This window comes from Ipomoea nil, unplaced genomic scaffold, assembly GCF_001879475.1.
Source record: "Ipomoea nil cultivar Tokyo-kokei standard unplaced genomic scaffold, Asagao_1.1 scaffold0755, whole genome shotgun sequence".
Taxonomy (NCBI): Eukaryota; Viridiplantae; Streptophyta; class Magnoliopsida; order Solanales; family Convolvulaceae; genus Ipomoea; species Ipomoea nil.
In genome coordinates this window covers 1,584,307-1,595,431 of record NW_017617183.1, presented here as the reverse complement: position 1 = coordinate 1,595,431, position 11,125 = coordinate 1,584,307, and the positions used below count along the sequence as shown (strand labels likewise).

The window sequence follows — 11,125 nt, the reverse complement described above, 5'->3', positions numbered from 1 at the left end:
GCATAGTAGTATTGGTGTGCATGTCCAATGAATTTGTCTATGTTATCCTAACTACATTAATGTTTTGGCTATAAATACAAATTTTCATATCATAATATATAAATTTATCGTTACTCTAGTACTCCATATAATAAAAAAAAAATCTTATATTTCTAGAATTATTCTTTCATTTTGGACTTATAGTACAAACCAAACCTACTATATAAAAAGAAAAATTGGGTTGACCATTAGTTTGTGTAGTACATATCCATTAATCTTAATAGACTTTCTATGGTCTTTAATAATTCTCCTAATAAAGCCAGGAAAGTGAAAAAAGAAAGAAACAAAAAAGTGCATGGTTTTACAGCCTACAAAAGCCCAAAAGCAAAAGATAGGGCCCACTAAGCAGCCCTATAGGTCATAACAAAACAAACCCACAAAGATCCGAACCCGAAATTTCCTGGCACCTACGCCTCACCAGTCACCCCGCCCTAACCCCGAATTCCCGCTTCGAAATAGCAACCACGATTGGACGTGCGGGTACGCCAAATTCACAAATTTGTCTGGTTAGATTGAGTTTGGTTCCCACATAAGAATTAGATCTGAAATGAGTTATGAGAATCAAATACTTAATAATGGTATAAATTTTGGTAAAAGTATTTTACATGTTTAGTAGTATGGTAGAATTAAAATAATTATCAATATTGATATTTGGTTATATATGATCTATAATGAAAATAAAGGTTTAAAAATACAAAAATAAACAATCAAGATAATTGATTATAATATAATGACATCCAAAACATCAATATGAGAAGAAAAAAAAAAAATCAGAACACAAATCTAAAAGTACTCATCCAAACTTAAAAATTATATTACCAATAAGATGGAATGATACCTTTTTAATTAGAGAATGAGATTTTTAATTGAAGGGGCAATCAAATCTCATAGTTATTTTTTAAAAAGTTGTCAACCAAACACTAATTATGATTTTGATCCACATTCCAAGCGGGTAAACTCATGAACTAAACACACCCTTTAGTTTTATTTGTTTACATTTTTAATAGTGTTTATAATTTTATTTTTGCTATTCTAAAATTTTTAACTGAATTAATTTTATTTTGCGAAATATAAATATCAGTATAATATTTAGATATGTTTACTTAATAATATTTATTAATTGATATTCTGTATTTGAGGCGTTTAATGATTAAGTGATTATTGTGGTTAGTTAAACTCTTTGTTCGTCAAATGATCATTTTGTTACATGTACTTGGATTGAACTATCCCTCTTAGCCCTCCTTCCCTGATGTGTTTCGTTTGGTTGCTTTTTGAGCCCATTCAAATTCTTTGTATGATTTGACATTTTTAAAAATTAAATTATATATATATATATTCTCTCCATAATATTTTATATGTCAAATTCAGTTAACGAGGTTTAAGTAAAGTTATTTATAATTTAATTTTATCTAATATTAAGTTTAGAATTATTCTGTGAAATTTATATATTTAGAAACTATATTAAAAGTATTATTAAATATTAAAAATTAATTTTAAAATTTATCAATAAATACTAATGAAAAGAAGAAAAAAATAGAGTTAGTTTGACCAACGAATAGTAAGTATGACAAATAAAATGAGATAGATGAAAAATTATTTTAATTATAGCGTTAAAACTTTCTGAATATAACCGAAATACTATCAATCTCTTCTCTAAAAAATTATGAAGTGTTCAATTCTTTATTTATCTGAAGAAAAACAAGAACGAAGATTACATTTATTTTCACATTCTCTAATTTGAAACTAGAAATTAAAAAATTTTATTAAAAAATATAGAAATGACAACTAGATAAACGAAACTTTGAGTACTACTGACTGTGTTATAATGTAGTATTTATTTATAACTATTTAGAGAAATAGACTTAAATTTGCAAGATTGTAATAATTAATTATAAAAAATTTTTGTAACATTATACAAACACAAATTGTATAAGTAATTTCGTGTATTGAAGTGATCTTAATGGATTAATTTTAAGTAAAATTTACCCTAAAAATTAAAGAATATTGAAAGGATTAAAATTACATTAATTTTATATCTTTTTGGATAATGAGAGAAATTTGATATGTAACAAATAAATCTCGTTTTCTGTATAATTACAAAAAAATCTCCATCCACTCCGCTACTTCATCGGAACACAAATAAGTGAATAACATCTTGTTGAACCTATACTCCAATCTGGTTAAAGTACCTACAAGGTCTCTGTACTATAGCATTTTGTTCAATTTAGTCTCTGTGCTTTCAAAAGTAGTGCAATTAAGGACAATAGTTAACGATGTTAATATTATCGTTAACTTAGGTTACGTGGCACTGATGATATTTATATTCCTACTCATATATTACTTTATAAATATTTAAAATATATCATTCTTATCACCAATATATTAAATTAGTATGTCCAAAATAAATAATTACGACCATATTCGTAATGAGATTTAGACAATTGTCCTTAATTTTACCACTTTTTAAAGTAGAGGGATTAAATTGAACAAAATAAAGGTACAAGGACTAAATTGAACAAAACACTATAGTACAGGGACTTCATAGGTACTTTGACCTTCCAATGTGGCATAATAATAAAAATTAAAATTAATTCGTATATTTTTAGCCAATTCATCACGCAGTCCACTTTCTCACACGCACAACCACCGTGTGTTTCCCCACTCCCCACCACGGCGGTTCTATAAATACATAAACGCCTCCGATTCCCACTCTCACTCGGTTTCCTATTTCTTTCTCTATCAGTTATTTCGCAATTTTCTTCACAAATGGGCGCGGTAAGTACATTCTCTACCCTAATCTCTCTGCAATACACTGTTAATGGCTCCTCATTATTGTTGTGTTTGATGCTGTGTTCCGGCTTCTGTGGTGAGCAGAAGAAGAATCAGAAGGCCGAGAGCGGCGAGCAGAAGAAGGCCGACGGCGGCAAGAAGGAAGGCGGCGGCGGCGGCGACAATGCTTCCGTGGTTCTCAAGGCGGATTTGCATTGCGAGGGTTGTGTTTCCAAAATCGTCAAAACCATTCGAGGCTGTGATGGTAAAAATGTCTCCTCTGTTTTATTATCTTCTTCGTTGTTAGATTCTATGTTTGCTATTGCTTTTTTTGTCCATTGGAGAAGGGAATATTCACGGTTATGCTCTTTTTCTTATCTGCTTTCAAGTTTTCATCATACTCTGTTTTATCTCTTCCGGAAATTTGTATGTATTTCAAATATGTTTTTGTTTTCTTCAGAAATTTAACTGTCTATGCCCTAAAACGACGATTACTATTTTACTTTTACAAATTGTGTTTGAGTTAATCTGATTTCATTGCGTGTGGAAGGTGTGGAGGATGTAAAGGTGGAGCTCGGCGCTAACAAGGTGACAGTTAAGGGGAAGGTGGATCCGGCGGTGGTGAAGGAGAAAGTGGAGGCGAAGACGCACAAGCAAGTGGTGGTGGTGTCGCCGCAGCCGGCCAACAAAGGCGGCGAGAAGGCGAAAGAAGGAGGAGGCGAAAAGCAGCAACAGAAGAAGAAGAAAGAGGACAAGAAGGGTGGGGATTCAAAGGAGGAGGAGAGTAAGAAGGGAGAAGATGACAAGAAGAAGGCCAAGGAGAAAGAGGTATTGTACTCTGGAAACCTTTGTCTCTTTGCCACTGCCAGTTTGTCTCTCCCCCAATATGCGCCGTCGTATTCCTCCCACTGTTCCCCCAATCTGCTGCACTCTCTCTTTGTCTGCATCCTAGCACATTCCATTTCACGCCTTCAATATTTTACTCCCTCCCCCTCTCTCTCTCTCTCTCTCTCTTTGACCCAAACTTTCTTAATTTGAATTTAAATTTAAATTTGAGATTCGCGATCGTATCTTGTTGTTTTTATCCGATTCTGAAATTCCTCAATCACCGCCGAGAAAACGACCTTTCCGGTGATATTTTTACCCGTCAGATTTCATGAACTTTGATTGATGTTGAAACTACCTGTCCGGGAAGGGGCGGCGGCGGTGAAAGCCATGTGCGCACGTTAGCAGTTTCCGCCATTCCCATCGTTTTTCCGACATTTCACATCACCAGTTCTTCTCAGATTTTCAAATCAATTTGAAGATGGGAGTGTGAATAAAGTTGACAGTTACTGTGATATTCACATTCATTCAGTCATTAATTGCGTGTATAGGACGTTTTAGTAAATGCACATTAATCACATCGTATACGGTAAAATTCTTGTTAACCGTGTACCTTTAAATTTCCCGGCAGCCGGCGGTGACGACGGCGGTGTTCAAGATGAATCTCCACTGCGAAGGTTGTATCCAGAAGATTTACAAGATCGTCAGCAAAACCAAAGGTTAAAAACTTTTTTTTGATTTAGGAAAATTCTATCCTATACGGTTATTCGGTGGCTAACGGTGTCTTTTGTCGTTTCATAAAACGCTTAACGGCGTTACAGGATATCACGAAATGAAACTGGACAGGCAGAAGGAGGTGGTGACGGTAACGGGAGCAATGGACATGAAGGCGTTAGCGGAGAACCTGAAGAAGCACCTGAAACGGGACGTGGAGATCGTGCCGCCGAAGAAGGAAGGCGGCGGCGAGAAGAAGGAGAAGGGCGGCGGGAATGAGAAGGGAAATGACAAGGGAAAGGGCGGCGGAAAGAAGGAAGCCGGTGGCGGTGGTGGTGGTGACGGCGGGGAGAAGAATAAAGAAGAGGCAGCAAACAAAATGCAAGTGCAAGTGGGGTACCCGTATCAGGGTCCGTACCCGTATATGTATGGGCCGGGTTATGTACAAGACCAGATGTACTACAATTACCCTCATGCCCCTCAGATGTTCAGTGACGAGAACCCTAATGCTTGTAGCGTTATGTAATATGACACCACGGCATGTTCTAGAATGCGTTGTTACAGTTGTAAATAAATTGCGTAGTAGCACACTTTTTGGTTTCTAAATTCTTAGTTAGCTAGAAAAAATAATTACACTAAATATTTTGATCTCTTTATTATAAAATAATAAAATCTTGTGTTAGGTTATTTTACTGATATATAATATTTTTAAATTAAACACATTCAAAACGATCTTGATTCTTTATTTATTTTTTCAAAAATAATAATTTAGTCTTTCAAACGATTTTGATTCTTTATTTATTTTTTTAAAAATAATAATTTAGTCTTTCAATTATAATCAAGTGGGCCAAATTTAGTTCATCAAAAACTGTTTATGCTACTAAAATATAAAGTGACTAATTTGATAATTAAATTATTAAATTATTAAATTCACCACTTTGATAAATAATTAAATTCGCATCTTAAATAATTAAGGACTAAACTTATTATTTTATTAGTTGTAAATATAAAATTTTTTAATTAAAAATTGAAGATGAAGGTTTAGGTGAAGCAGGCAGGACACAGGAAGAATAGTGTGGAGAGATGTGCAGTATAAATGCAGCGTATTACCTGAAGCAATGATGAAATTTTACCAATTTCCTAAGTTTGACCGGTCAATCATCTAATAATTCGGCCATGGAAATGAATGAGTGAGTGAAATTACAGTTCTCAATGGTCCCATGCCAAAGAAATATTTTGTTGTGAATCCTTGAGAGACTGATACCTACCTGCCTTCCTTTCATTCATGATTGACCATACACTTTTCTTTTTTTTTTTTTCTTTTTTTTTTTTTTTTTGGGTTTTTAATATTCTCATTCCATCCCTGTTCATTCTTTATATCTATCTGTCAATTTTGTATGTATTCCCCCTATTGTTTTTTCATTCATCCCCTTGAACAAGTAGTTCCACTCGAGCTCCCACCGGTTTAATTAACTAATTCAGTAGGCAGTATTTGAGATAAAAGATTAAGGTTTGAATCTCGACAGTGGCAGTGTAGAGATTATGCCCAATATGGACAGATCTTATGTGCATATGATATTTGGCTCTTCATATTGTGTCAATTTTACATCCTCCTAAATACTCTGCCGGATCGAAGTTGGAGCCTTTTGGTAGAACTATGCACTCAAGCTCTATTGAATCCTAAATCACACCCCACACCTTGCTCCTCCCTTGGCATGCAGCCTTTACTATAATTGTCTTACTTAATAGTGATGTATGTGTAGTGAAATTGTATAGCTAATAAACATGTTTAGCAATCATATTAGTACAAAATTCATATAATATTTTAATTTTACATTTTTCAAAAAATAATATTTATTTATTTTTTTATTTTTTTATAAAAGCAAATTCATTAATCATAGTTAGAAATGTTTACATCAAAGGTCAGTGGAATAATAAATCATTCGATACAGTCTGACACAGAAATAACTTTCCTAACTAAGCTATTGAAAACTTGATTCGCAGACCGTTTTACAATTTGGAAGCTGGGATCCGTAAAGGGACTTAAAACTTCTTTCAAATCTTTGATGATCTGGCCAAACGTAGACAAGATCAGACTATCTCTGGTTGAAAAATCATGCACACTATCTAAGTCTTTATCTTTATTGTTCTGTCCATTGACAATACTTCTGACTGAAAATATACGTCCGATCTTGTCAAGGAAAATAAAATATAAAAAAAAGGAAATTTTTTTAATATGATTAAAAGGACATGCAGGAGGCAGAGGTCTATAGCTAGGTTAAACTCCTAAACTGTAAAACAGTAACAAGTGTACAAGTGCTACTGGCAAAAAAAGTTATCAGGGTCCGTGTGAAGTTATTAAGAGAATTATAACTATTTTGGAATGCTTATTTGGGTCCAATTTGGCAATTTCTCTCAAAACTCTGACTACAATTTTTTCCAGTATATATATATATATATATATATTTTTTTTTTTTACCTTGAGATTCAGCAGTATATATCAAGTTGTAATATTCAAGGAATAATTTATATTTAAATATATTTTCATCATTTATTTATTAACAATATAAGAGAGTTATATTATATTTCAAATTAAATCGGAGTAAGTAAGATTTAGAGATCAAAAATATATTTTATTATTAATGAGTTATGATCAATAATTAAATTGATAATAATACATACTAGCTAGTAAGATTATTGAAGTGAGATATCGGATGCTCCAAAACATAGGTCTAAAGGACTGTTTATACCATATATCAATTTATCTATGATATTATTACATTTTGTAAGTGAATTCATATTGGCATCTTCTGATTGACAATTATGAGCAATCGATTAGTCAGTCTATCAGTCTACTAGACAACTATAATGGCTTACGACACAGGTTTTGCAGGCATAAGTCACCTAGCTTAATTGTCTACACATATATAGTCCAAGTTGCCCGACTAATTGTCTCAATCAGTTAAGTTTGGTTAATCCTTTAGAATGTTAATGTCTAAACTTAAGAAACTAGGCCTATTATTTCAATTATTAGGTAGGATGGGGTTCAACTCCCACCAACAGTCGGACTCCTCAGGTTAGAGTTTGGGCGCCTTGAACTCCCTAGATTAGAGAATGTGCTCTTTAAGTTGGCGATAGTGTGAAGATGAATCCCTTGTACAGAGAGTAATTAATAATAGGGACTGACTAAGAAATTGTTTGGACGACTCACGATCTACTTCCTATAACGATTCTTGGGCAGGGGTTCTGTAGACTTAGAATTAGTTTGGTCGAGAAATCTATAATAATAATAATAATAATAATAATAATAATAATAATAATAATAATAATAATAATAAAAGGTGCAGAGTACAGTAATGACAATGATATGACATTATATATATTCAACAAAAGTTTGATGAGAGTCATTACGGACGTGGAAGTGCGCACGTATGAAATAGTGTACTCTATTCTATTTAATTTACTCCTATCGTCCTATTTATCATCATATCTGCATATGCATGTACATTGTACAACACTACAACCTCACCTCAATTTAACTGCGATGTACATCATTACATCTCACATGCATCTTCATCTTCACCATCATATCATGCATCCTTCAATTCAACTTCAATGCCATGCAACCTCTACCCTAATTTTCACACTGTACTACTTCACGATACCCTAAGTCCCTAATTAAATTAATTAATTAGATTGTTGGCAGAGAGTTATAAAGTTGCAATACATTATTTTTTTTCTACTAAATTTTACTCCCACACTTAAAATTTTGATGTAAAAATTTTTACAAGGGTCCACATGAGGAAAATGACCTATCAACTTCCGTCACATCAGGAAGTAAGATTTGAGAATACATATACTAAAACTCTAAAAAAAAAATTGGGGATAAGGGTAATGTATTGTTAGAAGCTAGCTAGGCTAGCTAAAAGGTGATATTGAGAGTTAGATTGGTTAAGAGGGATTGTATTGTTTCAATTATTTCATAATACAAGAGTAGTATAAATGATCGATAGTGTGAAGTAGTATATGACTTAGGATACTTCTCGTGTCTACATGGTCTACGTGGTCTAAATGTGCACTTCACGACCTTTGGATGGTCCAAATGTGAACTTTTTGACCTCCGAAGGATCTAAATGTATGTGTAATTCCCAACATCTAGAGGATTTACATGTGCAGTTCCCAACCGGCCTATGGATCGGAGGGTCTAAATGTGCACTTTCCGACCTTTGGAGAGTCCAAATGTGCAGACCTCGAAAGTTTACCTGTACACTTCCCGACCCCAGAGGGTCTACATGTGCAATTCTCGACCTAGTGAGTCCTTCTAGATGCAATCCGGGTGTACTTTCCGACCCGAAAAGTGTATGTTTACTTGTTGGTCATCTATGTTAGTAAACTTACCGACCTCCATATTAGTAGACTTACCGATCTCCATGTCAAGACTTATTAACCTCCATGTCAATTGACTGAATGACCTCTATGTTAGTAAACTAACCGACCTAAACATCAGTGTATTTCTTGTTGGAAGACATTAATAAAAAAGTGTATTTTCCTTTTGAATGTTGTCCCACATTGCTTGTGAAAGTACTTCTTTCCTTTCGTATATACTAGAAGTCCTTTGACGATCTTGAAAGCTTATGGAAGGGAAAATGGGGAAGACCACGCGCGTCGTCGCCGCCCGCCCGCTCGGCACACGTGCAAGATGTGGTGTGACAACATTTTATTTTCGCGGAATAGACTACTTCTCTTCCATAGAATAATTTTCAAGCTTGCGCGTTCATGATCCATCTTTTGCGCAACTTTGTCCATTAACGCAATAATGCAGGTGGAAGTTTGTTAACTTTCTCCAGTATATAAACCTTGTCTCTGGACATCATTGAACACGCCAAATACACCTTCCTTTGTTGTTACTCTCATCCATCTGACCTCTGTTAGTAGCTTTGCCCAAGCGCAAGCTCATGTGCATGTGTTACCCGTCGAAAGCAACTGCGGGAAGTCGGTAATTGCTTTTAAGGGAGTGTTCCTACGAACACGACACAGTTCTAAATATCCCTTAACACTCTCTTCCTTTCCAGATTTACAGACATTGTTCAAGCACAAAAAACCAACAGTTAAAAGCAATTCCTATGACAATGTTTTCACTCATCTCCAAACCCGTTGTTGATCTCGCTAGGCTTGAGCCACTCAATGGATTGAATTTTCGCAGATGGTCTGCAAAGATATTCATGCATTTCGAGCAGACTAAAACGGACTACGTACTGCTCCAGGACTCTGCTATATATCTCGCTTAGCCTCCATTAACTTCAACGTAGCAGTACATGTCCACTCTCCTTTAGACCTCATATTCGCAGGTTGCTGCTGGCGCATTTTCTACAAAAGAAACTGCAATCACTGAAGAAATTGACAACAAATACGACAAGGACAACAAATATGTGCGTGCAACTCTGCTGCAAAATATGGTAGATTCTATCTTTGACATCTACTCCAAACAAAGGTATGCAAAAACAATCTGGGATCTCCTACAGAATAAGTATGGTTCTGATGATGCCGGGCATCTCAAATATGCTGTTGCACGATGACTTAACTTCAAAATGACAGACTCGAAACCAATGTTGGAGCAAGTCTATGAATACGAAAATCTGGTTAAGATATGCTATCAGAAGGTACCCAGGTAAATGATACATTTCTGTGTGATGCTTTAATAGAGAAATTACCTAAATCATGGGAAAGTTTCCAAAACAAAATGAAGCATAATTCAAAGGCAACTACGTTGGAGGAGTTAGTGAAATCCATCAATATTGAAGCCTCAATTCTTGAAAATAGGTCGGTTACTTATCCTACAAACTTTAAAGCTAATATTGTACGTTGAATCTAGTTTCAATCAGAACAGGGTGAAACTTGGAGGTCAAAACAAAAATAATCATAATAAAAAGAACAACAAGCCCAACAACAATGACAACTGTTTCATAAATGACAAAATCCAGAAAAAGGGAAAAGTGGTGCGTTCATCGTTTGCGGGAAACAGGGGTATCGTGCATCACAATACTATCATCGCAAAGGGATTCACAATCAGAATTCCCAGAAGGCGAACAATGTTGAATCAAGAAGTCAAACTAATTTACTTGAGAATGATGAAAACACAGAAGTAATTGCAGCTATTATCACTAAGGTTAACATAGTACAAAATCAAGAAGAATGGGTAGTAGATACTGGAGCCTCCCGTCACTTCTGCACAAATAGAGACATGTTCAAAGAGTTTGTATCAACTGAAGGAGAACAAGTGTTCATGGGGAACTCTAGTAATTATGAGGTAAGGGGTAGTGAAACAGTAGAAATTATGTTATTCTCTGGGAAGAAATTGCTCTTACAAAATGTGTTGTTTGTTCCTACCCTTCGTAGAAACTTAATCTCTAGAGCCTTGTTGAATAAGGCTGGGATTAAGTTAGTTTTTGAGTCTAACCTTCTGGTCATGACTCGAGGGGGAAAATACCTTGGGAAGGGATATCTACGCAATGGGTTTTTTTGTGTTGGATGTAAACGTAGTTAGGTCTGAACCAAGTTATAATGTTGTTAATTGGCATAGCCCAAATAATAATAATGCCTCTTCTGCTTATTTTTCTGTCTCAGTAAATATTTGACATGGTAGATTAGGTTATGTTGGCTTAAACTGCTTAAATAAACTGAAAAGTATGGATTTATTACCAAACCTGTCTACTGATTCATATTCTCAATGTGAAGTATGTGCTGAAGCTAAGTTTGCTAGAAAATCATTTTCTACTAT

General features: G+C 34.6%; 1 protein-coding gene across 1 annotated transcript; it reads left to right on the top strand.

The window, feature by feature from the left end:
• Nucleotides 1–2,643: 2,643 nt before the first annotated feature.
• On the top strand, nucleotides 2,644–4,953 carry LOC109176782 (heavy metal-associated isoprenylated plant protein 3-like). Its single transcript, XM_019326176.1, has 5 exons — nucleotides 2,644–2,814; nucleotides 2,914–3,073; nucleotides 3,359–3,636; nucleotides 4,265–4,352; nucleotides 4,455–4,953. The coding sequence occupies exons 1-5, from the start codon at nucleotides 2,806–2,808 to the stop codon at nucleotides 4,871–4,873; spliced, it is 954 nt and encodes a 317-aa protein (XP_019181721.1). The 5' UTR covers nucleotides 2,644–2,805; the 3' UTR covers nucleotides 4,874–4,953.
• Nucleotides 4,954–11,125: the final 6,172 nt, after the last annotated feature.